This window comes from Salvelinus sp. IW2-2015, linkage group LG22, assembly GCF_002910315.2.
Source record: "Salvelinus sp. IW2-2015 linkage group LG22, ASM291031v2, whole genome shotgun sequence".
Taxonomy (NCBI): domain Eukaryota; kingdom Metazoa; phylum Chordata; class Actinopteri; order Salmoniformes; family Salmonidae; genus Salvelinus; species Salvelinus sp. IW2-2015.
Genome location: NC_036862.1, coordinates 10,425,547 through 10,452,533, shown reverse-complemented (window position 1 = coordinate 10,452,533; position 26,987 = coordinate 10,425,547). Strand labels below are relative to the sequence as shown.

General features: G+C 43.1%; 2 protein-coding genes across 3 annotated transcripts in view; both read right to left on the bottom strand.

The window, feature by feature from the left end:
* LOC111949736 (unconventional myosin-Ic) overlaps positions 1–14,753 on the bottom strand; it is a 58,807-nt gene extending 44,054 nt beyond the window's left edge. The window contains exon 1 of the mRNA XM_070433966.1: positions 14,581–14,753. Within this exon, the coding sequence (XP_070290067.1) occupies positions 14,581–14,673 (93 nt within the window). The 5' untranslated portion in view covers positions 14,674–14,753. The remainder of the gene's footprint in view (positions 1–14,580) is intronic.
* A 6,541-nt stretch (positions 14,754–21,294) lies between these two features.
* On the bottom strand, positions 21,295–26,671 carry LOC111949377 (14-3-3 protein epsilon). Of its 2 annotated transcripts, XM_023966481.2 has the most exons (7): positions 26,420–26,671; positions 24,937–25,136; positions 24,567–24,673; positions 23,742–23,948; positions 23,475–23,611; positions 22,947–22,994; positions 21,295–21,781 (listed from the first exon to the last, which is right to left on the bottom strand). In XM_023966481.2, the coding sequence occupies exons 1-6, from the start codon at positions 26,481–26,483 to the stop codon at positions 22,987–22,989; spliced, it is 723 nt and encodes a 240-aa protein (XP_023822249.1). In that variant the 5' UTR covers positions 26,484–26,671; the 3' UTR covers positions 21,295–21,781; positions 22,947–22,986. The 2 variants fall into 2 exon arrangements, with proteins under 2 accessions (XP_023822249.1, XP_023822248.1); XM_023966480.2 differs by lacking the exon at positions 22,947–22,994.
* Positions 26,672–26,987: the final 316 nt, after the last annotated feature.

The window sequence follows — 26,987 nt, the reverse complement described above, 5'->3', positions numbered from 1 at the left end:
ATAGAGTACAGTCTACAGAGGCTTCCCACTGAAGTCATATACTCTCCAGCTCTTATCCTCTCAGCTCCCTGTCCTCTATTGAGATAGAAGACCAATACTGGCCACACAAACTTTCCTCCCTTCCTCCGGCAACTCTGGTGAAAGGTAGTGTGCTGTCGGCCTGCGGGCGGAGTCACTTCGTTTTGTTGACGTTAATCCTTTGCTTACCATCACAGACCCAGTGTAAATGGATTGAATCAGAAGCACTTGCATGAGTTGCCAAAATGTCGAACGCGGCCTTTCCTGTTCTCAGTATGGTTTCTGGAGTGCCGATTCGACATCAATAACAACTGCACTCCTGCCCTACACAAAGGACTAAATAATGGATTTCGCATACTGCTGCCAAAAATCCTCTATCCAACTCCCTCTAGTCCTCTCCATCTATCCGACAGCATATCAAATGATGTAAACAGTTCTCCCATCCCATATAGCTGCCATTTCTCCTCACTGCTCTGACCAAAACATTGTTACAACATACCGCATTGACTCCCAACAGCAGACAGAGTGCCAGACATGCAGCTCACCCGGCCACACCCAGGCTCCGATTATCGTTTGGGGTGCTCAGCTGCTCATAGGAACATATAGGACAGCAGTTTATGGACAAGGGGACAGGAGCCTAACAGAGCAGGGCCCGTACTCATCCAGTGTCTCAGAGTAAGAGTGTTGACCTAGGATCAGGTCCCCTCTCATTCATTATGATTTGAAAGGAAAAACTGATCGTAGAGCAACCCTCCTACTCAGAGCTGCTTTGTGAATATGGTTCGATACTAGAGCGTCCATATTAGAGGTCGACCGATTAATTGGAATGGCCGATTAATTAGGGCCGATTTCAAGTTTTCATAACGGAAATCGGTCATTTTTAACACCTTTATTTAACTAGGCAAGTCAGTTAAGAACACATTCTTATTTTCAATGACGGCCTAGGAACGGTGGGTTAACTGCCTTGTTCAGGGGCAGAATGACAGATTTTTACCTTGTCAGCTCAGAGATTCAATCTTGCAACCTTACGGTTAACTAGTCCAACGCCTGTTACACAAATGCAGTGAGAAGCCAAGGTAAGTTGCTAGCTAGCATTAAACTTATCTTATAAAAAACAATCAATCAATCATAATCACTAGTTATAACTACACATGGTTGATGATATTACTAGTTTATCCAGCGTGTCCTGCGTTGCATATAAATCGATGCGGTGCGCATTCGCGAAAAAGGACTGTCGTTGCTCCAACGTGTACCTAACCATAAACATCAATGCCTTTCTTAAAATCAATACACAGAAGTATATATTTTTAAACCTGCATATTTAGCTAAAAGAAATCCAGGTTAGCAGGCAATATTAACCAGGTGAAATTGTGTCACTTCTCTTGCGTTCATTGCACGCAGAGTCAGGGTATATGCAACAGTTTGGGCCGCCTTGCTCATTGCGAACTAATTTGCCAGAATTTTACAAAATTATGACATAACATTGAAGGTTGTGCAATGTAACGGACATTTAGACTTATGGATGCCACCCGTTAGATAAAATACGGAACGGTTCCGTATTTCACTGAAAGAATAAACGTTTTGTTTTCGAGATGATAGTTTCCGGATTCGACCATATTAATGATCTAAGGCTCGTATTTCCGTGTGTTATTATGTTATTATTAAGTCTATGATTTGACAGAGCAGTCTGACAGAGATGGTAGGCACCAGCAGGCTTGTAAGCAGTCATTCAAACAGCACTTTCGTGCGTTTTGCCAGCAGCTCTTCGCAATGCTTCAAGCATCGCGCTGTTTATGACTTCAAGCCTATCAACTCCCGAGATTAGGCTGGTGCAACCGAAGTGAAATGGCTAGCTAGTTAGCGGGGTGCGCGCTAATAGCGTTTCAAACGTCACTCGCTCTGAGACTTGGAGTAGTTGTTCCCCTTGCTCTGCATCGCTGCTTCGAGGGTGGCTGTTGTCGATGTGTTCCTGGTTCAAGCCCAGGTAGCGGCGAGGAGAGGGATGGAAGCTATACTGTTACACTGGCAATACTAAAGTGCCTATAAGAACATCCAATAGTCGAAGGTATATGAAATACAAATCGTATAGAGAGAAATAGTCCTATAATTCCTATAATAACTACAACCTAAAACTTCTTACTTGGGAATATTGAAGACTCATGTTAAAAGGAACCACCAGCTTTCATATGTTCTCATGTTCTGAGCAAGGAACTTAAACGTTAACTTTCTTACATGGCACATATTGCACTTTTACTTTCTTCTCCAACATTTTGTTTTTGCATTATTTAAACCAAATTAAAGATGTTTCATTATTTATTTGAGGCTAAATAGATTTTATTGATGTATTATATTAAGTTAAAATAAGTGTTCATTCAGTATTGTTGTAATTGTCATTATTACAAATAAAATATATTTTTTTTAAATAATAATATATATTTATTAAAACCGGCCGATTAATCGGTATCGGCTTTTTTTGGTCCTCCAATAATCGGTATCGGCGCTGAAAAAATCATAATCGGTCGACCTCTAGTCCATATTGTTCAAAGCAACGACAGACACCACACACACACGTTCACCCATTGGCCGACACTAGATAAAGAAAGACTGTGCAGGAGTGAGAATTATAATTAAACCCACAGTACGATGTGAGTTTGTGCGGGGTTTGACGTTACAATAAATTCAGCAGTCTAGGAATGATGAAACTTGAGGTTTGGAACTGGGCCTAACAGAGCACAGTGTAAGCATAAGCAAGCACAGACCTCTTTCCCAACGGAAGATCTCAACAGTCTGGGGACAAACACACTTCACGTTGCAACATCTCAGGAATCTTGTTCCTAACCACCCCCAGGGCAGAGTCAAGGGTTAGGGCTGCTTAGATGGAAAACACACAGACAACAGCTGAGGCAATGACACACACAGTTATTTCTCCACACACACCAGTCTCTGTGGCAGGTCATTAGGTATTATTACTACCCACGAATGACCAGACAGCACTGTAATCATTAAAACACAATGGCACACAGACGAGCGCCCTCCCCACCCTCTCATTCTACGCATCACATCCCCCTAATTACTGGATGCCAACTCACACACACACACACACACACACACCCTCCCCCACAGAGGACCTGAACACACAGGGCTTAGCTCACAGCTCTCCCAAGGGACCAGTCGGGACAGCGTTATTAGAGGATCAGATGACTGCTGACAGGAGCTTATTGAGAGATGCAGGCCTATAGGCAGCAGCGTGCGGGTGGATCGCACTAAAAGGAACAGCTCCGTGCACTAAGCAGGCTATCCATCCAAGCACATAGTTGGACATAGACTTGGGTGTGGTATGAACGTACCTCTATGTGTCTCAGAGTGAGCTGAGACTCGTGTGTTTGCATGGGAGTTCCGTGTGGACAGAGACAGACACATAAGCCATTGGGGTGAGGGATTCTTCTCAATGACGCCAGGTGTCAACTCCATTTTGTTCCACCTCTTATCAAGCCCATCTCCTCGGCAGTGTTTGCATTCCTTCGCTCGCTCAGAGACTTTTCCTCCCATACGGGCCAAGCTCTTATCATGCCCTGCTCCCACACATCGGTTGCAGCTGAATGAAAAGCAAAAACTACTTGAGAGTATGTGATATTACACTGGAATGGAGGTTTTGGGAAGTCTCGTTTGAACAGACAATACGGCAAGTCTAATGACATGTTTCAGAAGAGATAAAAAGGAGGAGGTCTGTGTTGCTGACAGAGGAACTACGCAATGTCCTTGTCTAATTCAGAGCGCTACATTTAAATGTAGCCGATCAGTGGTTAACTCATTGTGAATTGTTTGGCTAATGGGTTTGCCAATCCAGAGGCTCTACTGTAATTGCATTGACATTCAGCAACGAATTAACTGACAGAGGAGACACTTCCTACTATTTTTACTACTACCTCCCTCTACACCGCCACCTGTGGGTGGGTAGCTGGCGTTCAGATTGAAATACATGACTAAGAACAAACATGCTACACTGGTGGATCGCTCGATGCCGCGGCCAGGCTGCAACCATGCCTCTCTGACATGTAGCAGATAGAATCTGGACAGCTTAATTTGTGACCGTTATCTGCAACATTCCACAATGTTGTGTCCTGCTGAACGCAGCCCTGTTCCGATCCATCAGCCCCGAATAGTTTTTTCCCCTCTGACCCATACTCTCCCTCCTCCCTTCCTACCCTTCCTCTACCACGTTGAGTCATTGACAGTACAGGGTTGGGACAACACAAGGACACACCTGGTTGGGATTGCTGTCAGCTTATGGCCCAGGCAGTCATGGCGTAGACCTGGGTAAAGGTTAACGTGCAGGGCTGGCAGGTTGGCCAATCAGGYAGAGAGYGGGGGGGGGGGGGGGGCTGCACAGTGCTGCTGACCAAGGTCCCAGCACTGACAACCACTGAAAGGAACAAAGTTTATATATACACACAGTCACTGTATCCAAATGTTAATGCTAACCTGGTCCCAGATCCGTCTGTGCGGTCCTGCCAAACGTGACATGACAACACAAACAATCTGGAACCAGGCTATATCCATGCCAGGTTAACTTCTCAGGGAGGACCACGATACACACAACAGGAAGGTGAACAAGTAGGGCTCTAGCTGGTACAAAGAGTGTGTGGGAACCAACACACACAGTGGGTCACAACAGGTGGGTGTGCCAGCAGAGAGCGAGCGAATGGGCCATTTACAGACAGTCTCAGGGTATGGGTGTGGTAAAGTCACATTCAATGGGTAAAGAGGTATGGCCGGGACGATAACAGTACCGCGATACTTGTTAGTATCGTGGTAAGAAGAAAAAAAAGAGTTGCCTGCATCGTGTTTCCATTTTTGCCACGGACAACAACAAACAAAAGTGAATCTGGTATCGTCACAGCCCTATAAAAGGAGGTGCAGGTCCACAGAGATAGGTCCATAAGGCTACAGGTTATCTACCACAGAAAGGGGCCATTTTTTTTGTGAGCACATACCTCGTTCATCGGAATGGAGCAGGAGGGCTGGAATACAACGAGCCACAAGTTAATGACTAGGTCGTTATAAAGTCTCATACATGCTTATAGCAAGGCATAAAGCATTGTACGCGCAGGCTTTAAAGTAAAGTGTTACTGAGAGCAGTACTGAAACTACAGGAGTCTCCAGTCTGGACAGAAGGCATCGCGTCCAAGTGTTGCCAATTTCTTAGAGAAGACGTGGTGATTATCGTGATACAAGTACGCATGCACAAACCATCACTAAAATGCTTTTACTTTGTACTTCCGTCAGTGAGGCGAAAGTTACCCATGAACAAAATGTTCATTCATAAAGACTTTATAAAACACCTATATCACAATAATACCACAATTCAAAATCATGGCATCATGAATGCTATAGGCTTATTAAGTCAATGGATACCAATTCCTGTGTTCACTTTAATGGAGCAGAAAAACCACAAAGTGAAGGATTAGCGATGGAAAGAGGATCACTAAGCCCCACCCCCTTTCCTTTCCCACAGCCCTTCACTCTACCCCTGTCTGTCTGTCCTGACGGCGAAGGCCACGGGGAATGAGAGACAGAGGATTAACCAAATATCTCACACCATCAGGTTAATCAGTGCGAGTCACAGTGTGTGTGTGTGAGGCAAAACAGGGATTGACATCTAAAACATGCAGACAGCACAGTGCCTGGGCTTAAACAGGCAAACAACGAACGAGTGACAGTAGTCTGATAACATAGACAATGTCAAGGTAGGCTAGTAGGCTAACTTTTCAGGCAACTGTGAAGGTCTTGAATTCTGAGACATCCTACCTCAACTAGTCATGGTCACTAGGCACGGAACGGAAGAAAACTGACCGAAACAGGAAGGTAGTAACTGAAACCGTATTAATAACAAAAGCCCATTTTTCATTTTCTGTTCCACATCATTTTGAAAAGTTGTTACTGTGTGCCTTAAAATGAACACCACCCAGGTTTGCCTGAGTCAGATGGGTTTCCCAGTCTGATTGTAGTTTGCTCCTGATAGGAAGCAGCAACGAGGGCAGGGCTCTCTACTCGAAGGCCGGGACATTTCTGGTGGAAAAGCCACAGCTAGGAGACATAACTCCAGATCGTCCAACCAGCTCAGTTCATGACTCACCGGTGTACATGGAGCACTCTACATTGACTCACTACCAGACACGCATTCTACCAGACACGCATACTACCAGACTGACTCACTCCATACATACACCTCTCTACCCAATGCTTGACTTGGACTGAAATAGGTGCCGGTACTCATTTTAGGTGCCGGTACTACACGTTGCATCGTGCCAAAGAACATCCCTTGGCCGTGGTACATTGACCATATACCACACCTCCTCGGGACTTATTGCTCAAGCAGGCTATGGATCCCAGATTCCATATCCTCCTCCACTTCTACCAGGTTGTGAAACATCAGTTTGGCCTCACTATCTATCACAGTATTTGGTATGTTATTAGGATCACAGCTAATGTCAATGTGTCTGTTACGTCAATGTGGCTGTTATCAGGGCAGCTTGTCCCAGACATGTCCTCGCTCGCTGTTGCTTGGGTTTCAAACTCTGGGCACCAAGACCATGTTCAAAATAGTCACGGTCAGGGAGTGTGACACGTCACACATGTGAAACCATAGCAACTGAGAATGTACAGTACTTTTGCAAGCGGTCCCTAGGTCCACCAATTCACAAGGCCTGGATGAACGTTGTCAAGACCATACATTATTTGACCTAGCATGTTCCTATTTCCACTACATCATCTCCCTTGTCCTCTCAATCTTTGTTCATTAATCTATAGTACAAATCCAACCGTTCATCTGTTCCAACTAACAAGGGTATCCAACAACCTACAGTGTTGGTGACAAGTGTTTAGTGGGGGTGTCGTCAGAGGTTGACGAAATGGTTTAGAGCAGTTGTTCCCAAACTTTTTATAGTCCCGTACCCCTTCAAACATTCAACGTCCAGCTGCGTACCCCCTCTAATACCAGGGTCAAGGCACTTTTTGCCATCATTGTAACCCTGCCTCACACACTACACAATATGTTTAATAAACAGAAGAATGAGTGTGAGTTTGTCACTTCCCATGAGCCGGGTTGTGACAGAGAGCTCTTATAGAACCTCTTTATTTAACCCTCTTACATATAAGACGTTATTTGTTCATCGAAATTTGTGAATAACTCACCACAGGTTAATGAGAAGGGTGTGCTTGAAAGGATGCACACAACTCTGCAATGTTGGCTTGTATTGGAGAGAGTCTCAGTCTTAAATCATTTTATATATATATATATATATATATATATATACACACACATTTGAAGTTGTAAGTTTACATACACTTAGGTTGGAGTCATTAAAACTAGTTTTTCAACCACTCCACAAATTTCTTGTTAACGAAACATAGTTTTGGCAAGTCGGTTAGGACATCTACTTTGCACATGACACAAGTAACTTTTCCAACAATTGTTTACAGACAGATTATTTCACTGTCTCACAATTCCAGTGGGTCAGAAGTTTACATACACTAAGTTGACTGTGCCTTTAAACAGCTTGGAAAAATCCAGAAAATTATGTCATGGCTTTAGAAGCTTCTGATAGGTTAATTGACATAATTTGAGTCAATTGGAGGTGTACCCTGTGGATGTATTTCAAGGCCTATCTTCAGAATCAATGCCTCTTTGCTTGACATCATGGGAAAATCTAAAGAAATCAGCCAAGACCTCAGAAAAAAAATGGAGACCTCCACAAGTCTGGTTCATCCTTGGGAGCAATTTCCAAACGCCTGAAGATACCACATTCATCTGTACAAACAATAGTATGCAAGTATAAACACCATGGGACCACGCAGCCGTCATACCGCTTAGGAAGGAGACACGTTCTGTCTCCTAGAGATTAACGTACTTTGGTGCGAAAAGTGCAAATCAATCCCAGAACAAACAGCAAAGGACCTTGTGAAGATGCTGGAGGAAACAGGTACAAAAGTATCTATATCCACAGTAAAACAAGTCCTATATCGACATAACCTGAAAGGCCGCTCAGCAAGGAAGAAACCACTGCTCCAAAACCGCCATAAAAAAGTCAGACTACGGTTTGCAACTGCACATGGGGACAAAGACCGGACTTTTTGGAAAAATGTACTCTGGTCTGAGCATCATGTTGTGCAGCATCATGTTGTGGGGGTGCTTTGCTGCAGGAAGGACTGGTGCACTTCACAAAATAGATGGCATCAAATTATGTGGATATATTGAAGCAACATCTCAAGACATCAGTCAGGAAGTTAATGCTTGGTCGCAAATGAGTCTTCCAAATGGACAATGACCCCAAGCATACTTCCAAAGTTGTGGCAAAATGGCTTAAGGACAACAAAGTCAAGGTATTGGAGTGGCCATCACAAAGCCCTGACCTCAATCCTATAGAAAATTTGTGGGCAGAACTGAAAAAGCGTGAGCGAGCAAGGAGGCCTACAAACCTGACTCAGTTACACCAGCTCTGTCAGGAGGAATGGGCCAAAATTCACCCAACTTATTGTGGGAAGCTTGTGGAAGGCTACCTGAAACATTTGACCCAAGTTAAACAATTTAAAGGCAATACTAATTGAGTGTATGTAAACTTCTGACCCACTGGGAATGTGATGAAAGAAATAAAAGCTGAAATAAATAATTCTCTCTACTATTATTCTGACATTTCACATTAAAATAAAAGTGGTTATATTAATCCTTTTACTCTGATTAAATGTCAGGAATTGTGAAAAACTGAGTTTAAATGTATTTGGCTAAGGTGTATGTAAACTTCCGACTTCAACTGTATATATTTTTTAAAATGTGAATCACATTTTTATTTGGCGTACCCCGACGGCATTGCGCGTACCCCTGGGGGGTAGTTTGGGAACCCTGGTTTAGAGCAATCAATCAGGCAGCCATGTTGGCCAAGTTTGAGTAGTAAGCCCTGAGAGTTTCCTGTCAGAGATGGAAGAGGCTGAGCCAGGTGTATCCTATTAAGTCTCCTGGGGTAAGGCTGTGCAGCATTGACAGCTGGCTCTATGACAAGAGGGCCACAACAAGACAAGGTCTGCAGAGCAGCCCATGTCACCACCATTCTGGTCACACACACACAGGCTGGTCACATGTAGCAGCAAATGACAAAGATGGGGGGATGGGGGGGGGGGGCTTTAAATAACAAACAGAATTGCCCAATGGCAAAGCGATACATGCAAAAAGGATATTATGCAAACAACTTGGTGGGGTCAAGCAGTGGGTTATATTTGGCTCTGTGAATGCCACTCTTAAGCTTTGTGAGACAGAGCTAGGAGATACCCAACTGTCTGTAGAGTGCAGACAGCCGGGAAAAAGCTCAATCCCCAAATGATTCTGCCGTGGGCTAAAACTGGAATCCTTGTTGCGATGACTTATTGTTTTGGAGGGGAGGGGGGYAAATCATAGCATCCCTCCGAGCTACTCTAATGGAAAGTCTTGGTTACAGTTAAACAGCAGACAAAATAAATCCAAGATGTTTTGTTGTGGGAAACCGTATTGACAATCCCATCGATTGGTTTTAGTGCTTGCCTAATTCAACAATTGATAAACAAAAACACAATTTTATTACTGTATCTACACATACAGCCACAATATGTGAGTGGAGAGCCATGACTCAACCCTATATCCAGTTGGGGTTGGACACTCACAGTCTTGTTGACATAAACACAGGTCACCCAAGACGACACACTCACACAGCTAGCTTACATAAGTCAGGGCAGGGCATAGATTGGCAGCTGTTCGGGTGGTAAAGTTGTTACATCATACATGTCATTGCTTCCCTGACTGACAGCTGCTCCTAATAGCCTCAGGATCCCATACATTGACGAATTAAAACATGTATGGTAGTAGTTACCACCAGATAAGTATCACTAAATAGGCTAACAACCTAACTGGACTAAGCTGCCTGGTGGTGTGTGAGTAGGCCTATCTATTAAAACACAGTTTTAAACCACTATTTAAATGTTAGGCTACAACAGGTGTCTTAAGTTCAATTCATTCACCTTGGTTAAATCAGACATCAACTCTAAGGTTAGAGATTGTTTTCACAGACTTGTTTGCATATACGGCACGAGCACTTGACTTCAACCCAGCGTGCGACTCGTCACCGACTTGCTACATTGTCACAAATATGACGCACGCAAACTTCCTCCCGCTACAAAATGACTTTGTAACAGCCTGTTTAGGAAACGGAGGAGAAACAAGGTACCTGAAGATATACCTACCTTCAATGAGTCGAAGTCAATGCGACACAGTAGGCTTCTTCGCCCTGATGTCTCGTCACCGGTAGGCTACAAAAAGACAGCAAACTGCTCTCTCTCGTTAGACCAGCACAATAGTGAAAACCCCAGATTCAACTCTGTCTGTTGACCAGTCCTGTTAGCGATTCCTCGTTACTGATCTCACAAGCAACTCCAATCTGGGGGCTGTAATTCTACAGTGAAGGTTTCTTCTCTCAAATACAATAGGCTAACTCTGTCCACAGCCTTTGTAGCCTAGAATATCCACCACTATTCACCTATTTTAAATGAACTTCTTTTTTTCTTTTTTTTTTAAAGAGTAACGATGTTTAGCAAATATACTTATATTATACAACAGTAATTTTAAGCCATAAAAAAAAACATGATTACATTATTCTGAGACACTCAGTATTTCAGTCCCCCGGTGAGTCGTGGAACAAATGTCAGTAATTTCCCCTCCCTCTTTCAAACACGCAACAGCGTTTATGCTGCGTTCATAACCAATTGGGAAGATGGTAATTACCAGTTGTGTAGTCGTAAATAAAGTTGGATGACTTCAAGTGCTTTGAACTCGTTGAGAAACGCCGATTGGCTAATGATCAACAAGGGGTATTAACCATAAACTAAAAAAACAGCTATCATGCTTGTAAAAGCAACGCGAATCCTAAATGCCCATGAAGCCTATGAATTTTTGTATAAATGTGTATACCCTGTGTATAAAGTTTGTCTGTGTTATTTGGTATATTGTGTTATATTTGTTGTTAATAAAAAAAAATGGTTGTAAACAAATTATAGCGTTGAAAAACCATATGAATAGATAGCTTTTTATAAATATATGCGGCATTCACATGCTAGTTGGAACTCGGAAATTGTTCCGGTTATAGTTATACACGTGCCGCGTTCAACTAGGGTAGCAAGTCAAACATTTCGGAGTTTCCTAGTTCCGAATAGCACTTGACTGCGACAATAGACGAGTCCCACTTGTAATTATGAGTTGGAGGGGGGTTCAAGTTGATTTTTACCAGGCGTATATTGTAAATACCACCTTCACACTTGGTTATGAACGTATCATTGATACCAGGAAGTTCTCGAGACCCATCCCACAGATTTAAGGTGGATTATCGTTTGTTGTACATCATGCTGTCACAACTTTCTTTTAAAACTGTGTTCAAAAGGTGTAACACTTAATAGGCTATATGGGTGCTAGCATATGCAACGTTTGCATTTGATAGCCATGTGTGAACCTAACTTTGCACTGTGAGAGCACTTCCTTGCTTTGATTAGCCTATTCAATGTGTGCCTATATGGAATGGATGCCTTTAGGAATGGATGTCTCTAGCTTCTACCCTAAGAACATTGAGTGTCTGTAAATATTGTGGTACTGGTGAGAATATGCAGTTGAAAATGAACCTGAACGAGAAAAGAAAAACCGCCGACGGCATTCAACTCACTTCGCTGACTTCGTAGTAGTGTTCTTCTACCCTCTACTGTCAACAGACCTGTCACTACACTAGTCCGCGTACTGCCATGCGTTGCATGGTTCTTGAAAAGGGTGTGTGGCGACATGCGCGTTTTTCATCAGATCTATTGCCGAGAATTCAACAATTTGCTATTGCTATAAATGTCAATGTTATTCAAGTCTATTATACACATTCTACTGTCATAGTAGACTATAGGTCTGTGGCATGTACACTGTACCGTCCACTGTCAGCATTGCCTAATTATTGTCCGCATTTCTATTGGTGCATATTACACGCCCTCTTCCCATGTGAAGGTGACCTTTGCAGTTCAATTGCCTGCCTGTATGTGTGTGATAATGGACTGCAATAGCACCGCTGCCATAGTGATCGATTCATTACTATAGCCCACCTTCTCTCTCTCTCTCTCTCTCTCTCTTTCTCTTTCTCTTTCTCTTTCTCTTTCTCTTTCTCTTTCTCTCTTTCTCAATTTAATTTCAATTTGAGGGCTTTCTTGGCATGGGAAACATATGTTTACATTGCCAAAGCAAGTGAAATAGATAATAAACAATAGAAAATGAACAGTAAACATTACACTCACAAAAGTTCCAAAAGAATAAAGACATTTCAAATGTCATATTATGTCTATATACAGTGTTGTAACGATGTGCAAATAGTTAGTACAAAAAGGAAAATAAATAAATATAGGTTGTATTTACAATGGTGTTTGTTCTTCACTGGTTGCCCTTTTCTTGTGGCAACAGGTCACACATCTTGCTGCTGTGATGGCACACTGTGGTATTTCACCCAATAGATATGGGAGTTTATCAAAATTGAATTTGTTTTCGAAATCTTTGTGGGTCTGTGTAATCTGAGGGAAATATGTCTCTCTCTCTCTCTCTCACACACACATACACCCCCCCACCACCCACCACCCACACACACTCTCTCTCTGACACACACGCACACTCTCTCTTAAAAAACACACCACCCAACTGTGCTATCTCTCCTCACTCTGCTGTAACTATGCTGGGAGGAAAGGTTGTATCCTGTTGACAAGGCCCTGGTCAATGGTAAGACAGACTGTACTCCAGGGAGTGTCTCTGTCTGTCGCCACAGAATCTGAGTGAAACTGGAAGAGGGCATTGTTCCTTTCTCGATAAGGAATTAGAAAATAGTGCATATGCCTCCTTATTAAATCGCACACTACACATGTCTTCAGTTCACAAGTCCACATGTTCAATCACACACTACACGTGTCTTCAGTTCACAAGTCCACATGTTCAATCGCACACTACACTTGTCTTCAGTTCAGCAAGTCCAAGATGTTTAAGTCGCAAACACCTACAACGTGTCTTCAGTTCACAAGTCCACATGTTCAATCGACACTACACTTCTTCAGTTCCACAAGTCCACATGTTCAAGTGCGCACACTACACTTGTCTTCAGTTCACAAGTCCACATGTTCAATCGCACACTACACGTGTCTTCAGTTCACAAGTCCACATGTTCAATCACACACACACAAAATCAGAGGCACGCGAGGGTGACGTGGCGGAATGTTGGGATGTATGGGAAATGCATGTGCTGTTCCGGAATTTCTCTGTCTTTTCCTCACCTACATTCCATACCGTTCCAGTCATTAGCCATTCCTGCTCACTGAATTAACATAAGGCTCAAACTAAACGTATAAAGTTAACAGCGTCTCACTGGTTGTACATTATAGATTTCTATTCATTCTTAAGATCCAAGTTGGTCAAATTTGCTTTGTGTATTCGTTCAACATTCCATTAACCTGCACTGCTTTCATTAACCTGCACTGCCTGTTATTTCACCATATGCTGTCTGATTTAAAGCCTCACACCCTGCATTCCTTAGATTGTGTGAACTGGAGAACCAGTCCCACCCACTCTCACATTCACCAGGAACTTGTGCAACAGAGATGGAAAAAATGTCTTGGCAGAGAATAATGCTCTCCCCATTCCATAGAACAACATGTAACCCTTCTTTAAATTGATCATACGTTATGTTAATATCATTATTGAAGTGGCAATCAACCATTCAGTTGGTTTGGATTTTCTTATTGTTTATAATTAGTTTATTCAAATTACGCCCTCTATCTTGAAATGAAGACAGTGCCTCTCCACCGTTCATTTTTGTCTTGTATACTTTTCTGAATCTGCATTTACATTGGATTAACTTTTCACACCCCTTCACACACTGAAGTAGCCAGCACATTATAAGCCACGTGTAACTTTTTTCACTTGGCGCTCTGCTGAACCAGTATGCATAATCAACATCAATGGCCCAGCACTGAGTGGAAAAATCGAATGAGGATGATATTGATTGCACTCTGTCAAGCCAGCTATTTGGCACAAACACATTTACCGTACATAGTCAAGCCGCTTGGAGGCTGCTGAGTGGAGGACGGCTCATAATAATGGCTGGAACGGCATCAAACCATGTGTTGGATTTATTTGATACCATTCCACCTATTTCGCTCCAGCCATTACCACGGGCCTGTCCTCCCCAATTAAGGTGCCACCAACCTCCTGTGGTCAAGTGAAAAAACAGTGTGAGCAGCCACGGTAAACAACTTTTTTTTAAACCGTGCACAGTGAACCTCTAAAATGATACATCAGCTCTACTTCCACACAGCCAGATCCTAGCCTGGTCCCAGACATGTCTGTGCTGTCTCGCCAACGTTAGCAAAGTTAGCAAGACAGCACGAACAGATCTAGGACCAGGCTAGGGAAATCCTACTCTAGGACAGCTAGTTATTTAAAGTGTATGAGGAGTGAGCAGGTTGAATGGATGGACTCACCTTGGTGCAGCTGTGGCAGAAGCTCTCTCCATTCTTCCCAGGGGACAGGATGATCTCACCTGTAGGGACCAACTGGATCCTCAGCTCCATCATGGTCGCTTCTCTCTCTTTCCTTCTCTCTTTCTCGATCCCTTTCTCTCTGTCTCTCTCTCTGTCCTCCGCCCACTTACTCGGTCCTCCTGACGGCGTAGCAATGAATTCACCCCTTGCACGTTTGTACAAATTCCTCCCCTTAACGTCTGCGAGAGGAATAGGGCACTTTCTGTTATTCTGTCAATAGAAAGAAGGAAAGGACAACTAAAGTAGAAAAACAGATATTTTACTGGCAGCACATACAGTCATTTACATGTATGCTTCTTTTCTCAGTTATCTAACGAGGCCAAGACAGTCAAAGCACAAGGATGTTTCCTGCTTCTGTGCAGAGTGCTCTAGTGCGAATTTCCCCTTAGCAGGCAAAGGATATGTGTAGATAGTTAGTGTCAGGCTCTCTTTCCACACCCGGCACAGCAGTATAATTGATGTCCCTGCACACCAGATCGCTGTGACGCAGTGCACTCTGGGTTAGCCCGGGTATCAGGGTTTCCTCCTGGACCCATGCATCCTGTGTCGGACGTTCTCAACATTCACAGGGTAAACACCGGAGGAACCCACTCTGCTTCCCCACATTTCCCCTGGATAAACAACTGGGAGGCACGCGTACACACCACATGCCTCCCCCACCTCTCCAAAAATAAATAAGGGACTTGTGCCTCTTGTGTTTCTAGTGTCTTCGGTTTCCTCTCCCCAAGGGGTGCACTAATTAATGTAGACAGGCAGGTGGGCAGAGGGGAGTAGGCCAGGGGGTATCAGACAGAGGCTGGAAGCAGCGACATTGTGACCATATCACTGTCTGCGGTGACAGAATGGTGTAAAAACACACACAGATTGATGACCCTGTTGATCTTTGCTGTGACACTGACTGCCCTCAGTGCCCTGTGATCCCTCCCAAGGTTCCTGTTTGTTCCCTCGACCAGCATCCGCTCAGCATCCTCTCAGAATCACACCCTTTAAAAGCTGCCCTCCCTGGACCACGGACATCTAGGGATCTCAGCAATGCCACCACAAAATGTTAATTATCAACACTGATATGGATTGAATATCAACGATAGATCGTGTTTTTCTGAGTCTGGAGTTACAGCATGGTTTTGGGTGTATGATTGGCGAAGGAATAATGGCTCTATATTACTGTATGTTTTGGGTCATCAATATGGTCAGTCAGTGGTGGGATTTGTGGTGAGGGTGACTGAGAATAAGTATAGAAACGGATTGTGGTTGTGTTGAGTAGTGTTTTGGAGAATGTGTTTGCGCTCTAGTGGGCTGTGGGCAGTGTCTCTTCTAACTTCTATGTTACTGTTCCTTCTTATCCTCAATCACAGCGTTGCCTAGATGTGTGTGTTCATTACAGCCTTGTGTACGGCCTTGTGAACATGCAGCTATGTGTGAGAGCACGGCTGTTTGTACATGTGGTGGTAGTGGGCCATTGGTGTGTGCCTTCCTACAGTGTCTGGGGGGCTGCTGAGAGGGGAAGTGACAGTGACACACATCCTTTGACCTTTGACCCGCGCTCAAGGTATTCCTGATTGCTGGGCATCAACAGGAAACAGTGGCGTTGACGCGGCAAGTCCTCAGGCCGGGCTCAGCCTAGCAGACTGTTATGGATGAGAAGAGCGAGAGAAAACACACAGACGTCCCTGAAACATACTGGGAAGAACAAGAACTGTTACAGAAGGCAACCATGAATGCCCCATAAAGCCTTTATACGTTGTAGTTTGTTTAAAGTGTGATCGTCAATAGTGTACTTTTGGGAGATGTTTTTCAAGGGTATAGTTTGTTGTTTAAGCTGATCACTGATCAGATATTATATGTTTTCAATCAAACAATCCAGAAGATGGTTATTAATTAACAGAAGACAGGTTCAAGGTCCTTTGGCCGAAGGTTTATAAACACACTTCCTCTTTCTTTTTCTCTCAATGCTGTCCATCCATTAACACACAAGGAGAAGGAGGCCCAACTGTCTCTCTCTCTCTCTCCCTCTCTCGCTTTCTCTATGCTGGTCTAAACTGTCTTTCATGTCCTATAGTCTCACACTGGAAGGGTGATATGAGGTGTGTTTGTGTGTGTGTGTCAGAACCTGCAGCTGGTGTTACTGTAGTGTGTGTCAAGGTGAGCCAGGCACAGTGTGAGAACTCCTACACGAGGGGCCAGTGTTCCTGAACTAGGCGCGGACACAACTTGTCACTGACAGAGAAGTCTGTAAGGAAGTAGAGGGAATTGCATCCTGTTTGTGTGAGAGAGAGAGAGTTATGGGCCAATCTGTGAGTAAAGGGCACGTGGCCATGGCAATGAGAAAGGGCAGGGAGTGGTAGGGCAGAGGTTCAAGAACGTACTGTGTACTGAAGTTAACAAACTGGGATAGGCTAGTGCTATATCACAGTGTTGACTGGAAATAGCCATGTCTACTTTTAACCCTAAAAAGGAAATCCCTAATATTTCCATGCCGTTTGATCCTTCAGTCTGCTGAAAAGCAGTTATCAGCCTCCGACAACGCAGGATTCAGCAGGGCCGTTTCCACAGGAAAGCACGGGACGCCGATTAGGCTACCACTCAAACACCAGCCCAAAGAACTGTTCTCACACTACAGCGCAGACTTCACTCTTATTTCCCCAGAAATGTTCTGATTGTACTTGTCCAAAAGATGATTAAAATATGAATTTTAATTAGATGACACTGTATTTTAGTACTCTATTTATTTAGGTTATAGTAGGTTATAGTATAGTAGGTTATATTTGCCATAAAAACTTTGAATGGGGCCAAACTCGTGCCGATTTGAGCTAATCTTTTTTTTTTTTTATCTAGCTCTAGCAATTGCTGCCCTCTTGTGGTTTCAGATAAAAACACAGCTTTAGTCACACGATGAGTCTTACAATGAATGTTAGAATGAATTATGGTGTCACGGTAAATCTATTGTACACACAAATCTGAAGCCTCCACTGAAGTTAGAAGAATGAAATCCCACCCCACCAGTTGAGACCAGAACCCACCAATGTATAGCTCAAGAAGACTACAAGCAACTATAGGCCTAAGCCAAACAGTTAGTAGCTAGGTGATTAGTCTCCATACACACTAGGTAAGCAACACATTACACACAGAAGAAAAAAACGGTGTTTCTAATGAGGACTGAAGTATGAATGCTGAGAAAATCAATAAAGAAACTAAAGTAACTTTTTGAAAAGGCATATTTTAGTTCTGCAGTATACCAGGTAATGATTCTATGAAAGAACAGCGTTCCTTTTTGGCCCAATGCATAAATGTTGCCAGCACTGAAGAGCCCGGTCTTTGAGTGTTCCTCTGCATCATGGAAGGCATATTGAAGAGAAGTAGTGAAAAAAGGTGAGTGAAGTACCTCTTAATCAGGCTCCATTCAAATGTCTTTTCTGTTTGCTCCATAGGACATTAGAGGAATCACTCAGGTATTGACCGCACACATCAGAGACATAGACTGAGTGTACAAAACATTAGGAACACCTTCATTATATTGAGTTGCACCCCATTTTACTCTCAGAACAGCCTCAATTCGTCAGGCATGGACTCTACAAGGTGTCGAAAGCTCATCCTGGCCCATGTTGATTCCAGTGCTTCCCACAGTTGTGTCAAGTTGGCTGGATGTCCTTTGCGTGGTGGACCATTCTTGATGCACTTAAATCTTTTGTCTTGCCCATTCACCCTCTGAAATGGCACACACATAATCCATGTCGCAATTGTCTCAAGGCTTAAAAATCTTTCTTTAACCTGTCTCCTTCCCTTCCCCTCATCTACACTGATTTAAGAAGTGACATCGTAATGTTTTGATAAACTCAGTGTACAACATGATTAATGATAAAATCCATCTCCTATTTTACATGTCAACTATCATCTACAGCTGTCCTAGATCTGATGGACAGATCTCCGGTGGAAGGGGGAGTGGGAAAATGAAGAGGAAAACAGAGTGTGAGGAGAAGGATTCTGCCTGTCAGTCCATCAATATTTGACCCACAAGTAAGGTCAGACCTATTCCTAGCTTGGGATCATCATAATTAGAAAATATTTCCACAAATGCCAGCTTTTCACAAATGTCTTACCTGTTTTCTATTTCTGACTGCGCAATATACGTACAGTCAACGGCTCAGCTTTGATCTCTTCTCTCAAATATCTAATGTAGTTTTACCTGGGTTTCAGTGGAAGCAGCCTCTGTATGTACACATCTTGTACTCCAGGGGGTGCTAAAGAAGTTGCTCTTGCATTACCCTGTAACCAGTGAGGCGGGAGAGCAGAGTCTGGACAGCATACTCACACAGTTGTATGAGCTGGAGAATGCTGTAAGACTGCCTTTTTATACATTGAATACTCACTGAAGAGTTGGCACTGTCTTTAACAATACTGACAATCACATTCATCCAATAACAGAGAGGTAAACACCAACCAATGGAGGCAAGGGTGTGTCCATCCAAGACGATATGTCGATTTGACCTGCCAATGGACTTCAGACAGCTGGAGAGTGGGTTGGATGGATGTGCCCCAGATCATTTCAGAATGTGAGATCTGTCATTCATTCATTTGGTGGAAGTGACAAGATTTTGGAGGTCATTCTCGTCTTTCTCTGTGTCCCAGCCAGGCCTCTCTCCACAGGGCTATCTCTGCAGGTTCTGTCGAGTGTGTAAGCGAAGAAGCAACCTCTACAGGAGAGTCTTTGAGAAGTTTGATAAGGACAGTGATGGACTGCTTTCTCTCAAGGTAAATTCAAATCAAATGGCGTCATGTAACGTGGCTTCCCCACCACAGCGGATGGCCTGAGAGGAACCCTCACCAGCAGGCGCCGACCCAGCAGAAACAATAGTTAGACTGACTAGTTTATGGATGAAATGTGAGAATCGAAATCCATTTAAAATGTATAATCCTGTTACAAAATACTATGTGCAAAACAGCAGCTGTGGACAAATCTATATCAAATCACAATTTACAGACCACGTACAATGGGCTGTGTCTGTATTGCAGGAAATGGAACGTGGCATATGCGACCTGTACATGGCCGATGTCATCGCTGGGCAGCTCCAGCGGCTGGTGGTATTGATTGACGCAGATGCAAAATCACACTTTGACTGTGTCATTCTGCCCTGTCTGAAAGATTATTTCACGCAGCGTTAATGTAAGTCAGTCTTATGATTGACACATAACCAACTGTCAAATGACAAAATAAACACACCAGGTGCATTCATATGAATGAGATGAACTCGCTCACTTTCGCATAAAGAACAATCAATCAAGAAAAGACCAGCAAATATATATATCCGTATGTTCTTGAAAGTTACTATTAACACTGGGTTAAATCAACACTGGAAATACATCTGCAAGTGTTTGTTTTAGTAAAGACATGGAGGAAAATGGTGAAAATTACAGTTTGGAAGAGGCAGACTTCAGCTCACTGATGGGGAAGCTCTTCTGCTACAACATTTCACCTCCAACGACTAGACTGTTGTTAATGATTTCAAGACTTAACACGTGTTCAAACAAACCTAGACCAGCACCTCAAAGGGAAGTTCCAGACTTGATAGGGCTTTCTTTATAGACACTGTGGCTGTTGAGACTAGGGCCCCTGTAACCTAGTTAGGGTCACCTGTCATCGGTGTCAATTTATATAAGCGTTTAGTAGGATTATTTGAATAAACTTGTCAAAGCCAACATTCTTGTAATGTATGCCTATTTATTTCCCTGACATACATGCGTAACTGGTATACAAGTAAAGCACTGTTTATGTATATGACAAGAGCTAGCAAATAAATGCAATCCATCATTATAATTGTTTTAACTTAATCTTCAACAAAAAACTCCCAATTAGAGATTTAGTGTAGGGTCCAACCAACCATGAGCTCTGCGGTGTTCAAAACCACCTCGTCCATCTCCAACCTACCTCCGGTGCATCTCAAATGACAGTGACTTAACATGGCCTACCGAAACTAAACGTGCATACATCCAAAAGGCAAGTATCCATTTCGTGAGTAATTTCTAATCCATGTTTAAACACCCAATTCCATGGCTTTACGCCTACCATAAACAATCAGTCAAAAATCGAGTAGCACGAATTAAATCGTTTGATGAAATCAACACCAGACTTTTAGGTATGTTTAATTTAGATTGTTTAATGTTAATTCCATGCTGTGTTTCAGTAAGAACAATACAGGTGCTCTATCTGTGGCTCCAGTCAGATATCCAGTAGTACAAATTAGCTTTAAGTTACACATAATGCAGCAAAAAGAAAAGAAAAACATGAACAATGTAAAGGAGGGGAAAGAGGCAGAAAAACTATTCATTAACTCATGCAGGCTTGAAATCATCTACTTAGAACCCTGTCATTTTGCAACAGAAGCCAATCGAGAGCCGTTTCTTTACTAAACGCGACAACGCTCCCTCGGATTTTTAAAACCGCTACCAGCCACCATCTGAAAATCAGCAAGTACGCACAATACAGTATTTTAGCACAAAGTACAATCCAAAACATCACAATAGAATCACTATGGTGTAAAAGTTAAGCATTTTGCTCCACGTGGATATCACGAATTTTGCCGACTTCCTCTGAAAAACTAAGTTAAGAAGAGCACTTTGTTTAGACTTGCCCTTAGAAGGTTTAATGATTTGCATCTCTTTCACTAACACAGAAATATTACAGCTCCCACAACTAATAGACATATCAGTAATAAAAGTTAATTTCTGTAATTACATTAAGAAAAAAAATTCTCAAAATACATCCAGCAACTGATAAAATAGAGGAAAGAGCAAAAACAAAACAATAATGAAGATAAAAATCAGAAATGCTTGTACCAAGAAAAATAAAATAATCCAGGGACTCTTTGTCTTTCCAAAATTGTATGTCGTCTCAATTAAGTGGTATTTATATTTGAATTGAATTAAGGGAAGAAAAAAAAGTTAAGAGAACTGATTATCTCTAAGACCCTGGGGGTCAGAGAGCCGCTGTCACTTGGGCGTGGTGGCTCCTGTTGGGACTAGGTTTTTTTTTTCATTTTGGGGGAGGGGAGAGTGTGGAGGCGGGGGGTCTCAAGTTGGCTGAGGTCTTACTGGGGCTCGTCCTCCACATCTTGCAGCGCCTCTTTGTTCGGTTGTTCTTCACCCGCTTGAAAACAAGAGAAAACGGACAGTGAGGGCTGGGCTTTCAGGTTATTTACAAGAGAGACAACCCTCAGTCTAGGTGATCAAAATCAGTGTCCAAACAGAGATGCTGTGGAAGTATTGCATTACTCCTGTGACAGTTTTAACCTGGTCTCCAAAGTTGCAGGTGGACAAGCCGAAGTGAGCCGGTGGTTTCATTCAGTGTGCCACATGTCACATCTTAGCACATGCAGTGAAACTTCAACCACTAACTACGACCTCGTAGAGCACATCAAAACGCACTAGTGTGGTGCTTCAAATAAAAAGGACGTCTCAGAGTAACTAAAAAGCTTTCGAATGAAAAGTCCTATTTGGGCGATACTTGACGACAACCTAATAGATTACTTCAGTTTATAATTGAGAAGCAAATTTGATTTGTGAATTTCTCCTTAGCCATCTAGCTAATGCAGTAACATACAATATTTAAATCCCTCTTGATAGATCTGCCCATGATGCTATACCCAAGTATTATATTCCCAACATTAGCCACTATATTGTACAGGCGTTCCGTTGCTAGTGAGACAACTGTCTATTTGTGTCATGCTACAGGACGCCAGGCAGACAGAATGACACAGCGATTATGACAGCGATTATGGGACTGGACGTAGATAAATACCACCCAGTCAAAGACAGACAGGATATCCCATACAGCCGCTCAACAACTGGTGCCATGCTGTTAGTCCTCCAGTCTCCACAATACACGGCTCATACGATCGCTACGGAGATCAGGCACCATACATGAAACGATCAGGCAGGCGACTACAGCGCGTCAGACTCGACACACAAACCAATGTTCGAACTTGGTGAGACACCTTGTAGCCCCACAGAGAAAGAACGTCACCTTGTACCCACAGAGCTGTCCTACAGAACCCAATTACCTGTCAGCTGTCCAAGACACGTGGAAATCAGAACATGAAGAAGACAGTTGATCTAACTAAATGCATTACTGATACACCAGTGATTTTTTTTTTTTATCACTACGTAGAAGGACATTTCATAAGGCACACAGTGTGTGAACATACAACTTTCCCCATGACACAAACCGATGATGGGTGAGTGGCGTTGCAGTGAGTTAGTAGTGAAGGGGGACAGAACACAAACGAGTCAAACCAAATGCAGAAAACACTTACAAAGTACAGATTATGGGAAATAAACGGCTGTTTTGTTCCTTTAGGATTCTACACAAACGGAAGGAGAGAGGAGAGATGAGTCGGACGTTATGATGAAGGTTGAAGAAGCTACAACTCTAGAGGGCAGAGAGAGGGGGGAGAGGACCACTAAGCAATGCGGAAGTAACTGCAAGGTGAAAGGCACAAGGTTGGGTTAGAGACGGATGGAGAAGGGAGACGTTAGGGTTAGCGTAATGATCCACGTCAGCAGCTCTGAAAAGAGCCGAATAACCAACAGCACACAACTCAACAAGATTGAGTGCTACACTCTTGTGGTAGGATAGCATCCGTTTACAAACATATTGTAATGGACTAACTAAAAAAAAATGACAAAGGTTAACTGCTGTAATGTTGCAAGCATACCTCAGACTGGAAGAAATGGAGGAATTGAGCATGCTCTCAAAAAGCTATTTCCCCCCCTTCATAATATGACCAACTTCCGCCATGCATTCTAAAAGTCCAAGTGGGGGACCTCTGACTCACGCTTACCATCTCCCTGCATGTCTGAAGTCCATAGTGTCAGGTTGTCGCGTAACAACTGCATGATTAGTGTGGAGTCCTTGTAGCTTTCCTCGCTCAGCGTGTCCAGCTCTGCAATGGCGTCATCGAACGCAGCCTTCGCCAACCTGCAGTACAAACACCGGTCTTATGTCGCACTCGTATTAAGAGAATAGGTCACCGTATCGAATCAACATAAAATTTAAAAAAGATTTTAAGATAGAAGTCTGTCAAGGGAGAGCCGTGCGAGGTACTTGCCTGCAGGCGCGGTCGGGCGAGTTGAGGATTTCATAGTAAAATACGGAGAAGTTAAGAGCGAGGCCTAGGCGAATGGGGTGTGTAGGTGGCAGTTCGATCATGGCGATGTCGCTCGCAGCTTTGTAGGCGACCAAACTGTTCTCTGCAGCCTCCTTCCTGTCGTTCCCGGTGGCAAACTCAGCCAGATACCTGTGGTAATCGCCTTTCCTGAGGGAAGAGCAAGACGGAGAAGCATCAGTGGGTCACCGTGGTGTAAAAGATAAAGGCTCCCTGCAAACACTGGTCCATGTGAAAAACAACTACGTTCTTAACTCAGGGACGTGAACAGGACAATTTTACAAAATCTAGGGGATAGGTCTGTTTCGATGAGCAACAAAATGGATGGAGGATAAATGTCAGAAAAGCAGGAATTCCTGATTTAGCAGGAGGAATCACAATCCCTGCTCTATGCTTTATTCTAGAGCCATTAAGAGTTTTTCAGGTGTCCTGACTCTGTGGTCACTAAAGATCCCATGGCACTTAAGAGTAGGGGTGTTACCCCCGGTGTCCTGGCTAAATTCCCAATCTGGCCTTCATACCATCATGGCCACCTAATCATGCCCCGGTTTACAATTGGCTCCTTCATCCCCCCTCCTCTCCCCTGTAACTATTCCCTAGGTCATTGCTGTAAATGACAATGTGTTCTCAGTCAACTTACTGGGTAAAATAAGGGTTAAATAAAATACATACAAATAGTTGTGGAATACTATTCTAACAGGGCCATAAAAAAAACACCAAGAACCATCTACCAAGCATCTATTCCCAAACAAGTGAAGAGGCTCGTACATTTTGTAGTAGAAGACCTTGGACTCTCCCGTGTTGGCAGCTGGAATAAGGTGCTTGTCCAGCACATCCAAAATGTCATTACAGATTGACTTCAGCTCGTTCTCAACCTGCAGGAGAAAATGACTCAATGAATGACCAGCCACTGGCACAATGTTAAACACAACAAGCAACACTCAACAATACACAAATGGTATCATTCAGGTGAATTAGCCCAAATTATTTTATATCATTCACAATTTTCTCCAGTAGAAACACTACCATATTGATTTAAGAGTGCTGCAGGTCAAATGCTTCTCCCATCGTGTCAAATCTCTCTCACACCAGTTCTACACGAATGCACTCAGTGACTCATACTTCTGGGCTTACTCACTGTTTGCCTGTATTCCCGGATCATTTTCAATTTGTCTTCTCCACCCTTGTTTTCTTCCCTTTGTTCAATACTGCTGATTATCCTCCATGATGCTCTCCTCGCCCCAATGACATTTTTGTAGGCCACTGATAGTAGGTTTCGCTCCTCGACTGTTAGTTCCACATCCAACCCGGCCACTCTTTTCATGGACTCCACCATTTCTGTGGGGAGCAGAGAGGAAGTCGTAAGTAATAGGGGCTGAAAGATCATAAACAAAATAAAACCACGGGACAAAGTTTGATGACTTCAGAGATTTTTTTCTTATGACAACCTAACAATACAATCCCAATCACAGAAAGTCCTATTTACAAGCGTCTCTGTCCCTAAACCTGGGCCTTTATTCACAGTCTCAGAGTAGAGCTATGATCAATTTTGCCTAATCGATCATTATGAATAAGGACAGGTGAGACCGGATTCTAGATCAGTATGCCTACTCTGATGTGCCTAATAAATACAGGTTTTTGATCATAAGATCTTGGAAGGTAGTATCTGCTGCAACATTTATGCTTAATTCAGTCATGCCGAGGCATTAATTCTACAAGACTACATCTATACCCAATCAACGTATACCCAGTGACAAGGTACATAACCATACCTTTCAGAAACAGATAGTTACATCAGTGTCAAGAATGAGAGCAGCATGTCTGTGAATAATCGCATTTGATTTGAGGGTGAAATAAAGCAGCTAAACTGGTTTTACTTCAGGGCAAATCAAAGCTGCATGTGGCCAGCCAGACAGACAGACGTGACCATGCCCTGTAATAACACATCTAAAAACAGCTTCTGCTTCATGCCAATTGACAGGCACGTTAGCTAGCTTGCTAACTTAGCTACCTACGTCAAAATTGCTTATCATTGGGGTAGGTTTTGTTTCAGGTCAGTCTTCGATACGTCACACCCAGATAGCAGGCTATGGCTAACGTTGGACCACGAGAAGTTTAGTAAACTAGGGTAGGGTATTTGGCAGGCCAACAGATTTACATATTTCGATTGCTATCTACTACTGTAGTATGTTTACATTGGCTGATATCATTGGTTGGGAAAAGTAATCCCCACGTAGCTAGCACATATAACGTTAGTTGGCTAACGCGTTAACTACCACCCCACTTGCTTGCTAACGTTAGCAACCTAGCTCTCGCACCATCAATAATCCGCCATTTTGTATTCTCTTTAAATTATCTATATATTTAAACAAATCTGGTTAAGTGGCTATCGTATTGGCTAATTAATGTTAGATACACAACTAGCTAATTAAGCTAATGCGTTAGCTCACGCTAACGTTAGCGCACTGACTTCACCGTCCTCGCTCGAGGCCCCCCGCAAGAGGGAGGAGGATGAGTGAGTGCAAGTGTTAGCTATGTTGGTAGCTACTAGCTAGCTAACTGGTGAAAAAAAATCCAGCAACGAACATGTCCCTCCATCGAATAATACAATTGTCTCTTACCGTCATATCTCTCAGCCTGTTCGGCGAGTTTTGCCTGATATACTAAATCATCCCGATCGCCCATTTTGTTCCGAGTGTCGAATAGTCTAGTTTAACTGACAAATTGCTAAAAAGGCTCGACAGTAGCTGCTACTAGGTCAATCTGTCGGCGGTTCCTGGAAAATCAACGGATAGATCAGTGGCGTTTCCACCCCACCGGTTCTACTGGAGTAAAAAAAAATGGCGAAAATCTACATCCGGGAACCTTTCACACCACACACGCATTACCTCCATTGAGGATCACCACTTGCTCAGAAAACCCCCTCCCATTTTTGCACGGCTTGGCAACCAGTGACTCGGGATTCCAGACATTTACATTTCCACCCACCGCACCATTATCATGATGAGCATGACCACATGAACTTTTTTTTTTTTAAAGCATGATAAGGCTTTCTCATTCTTTCTTCTTAACCAGAACACGTGAAACAGGCTGGCTGTGATATCTTTAACAAATCTGGGACCAAGTTTTGGTAGACAGAACTGCAATAATAATCAGCTGTCTGGATATTTAAATACAAATAAACACCCA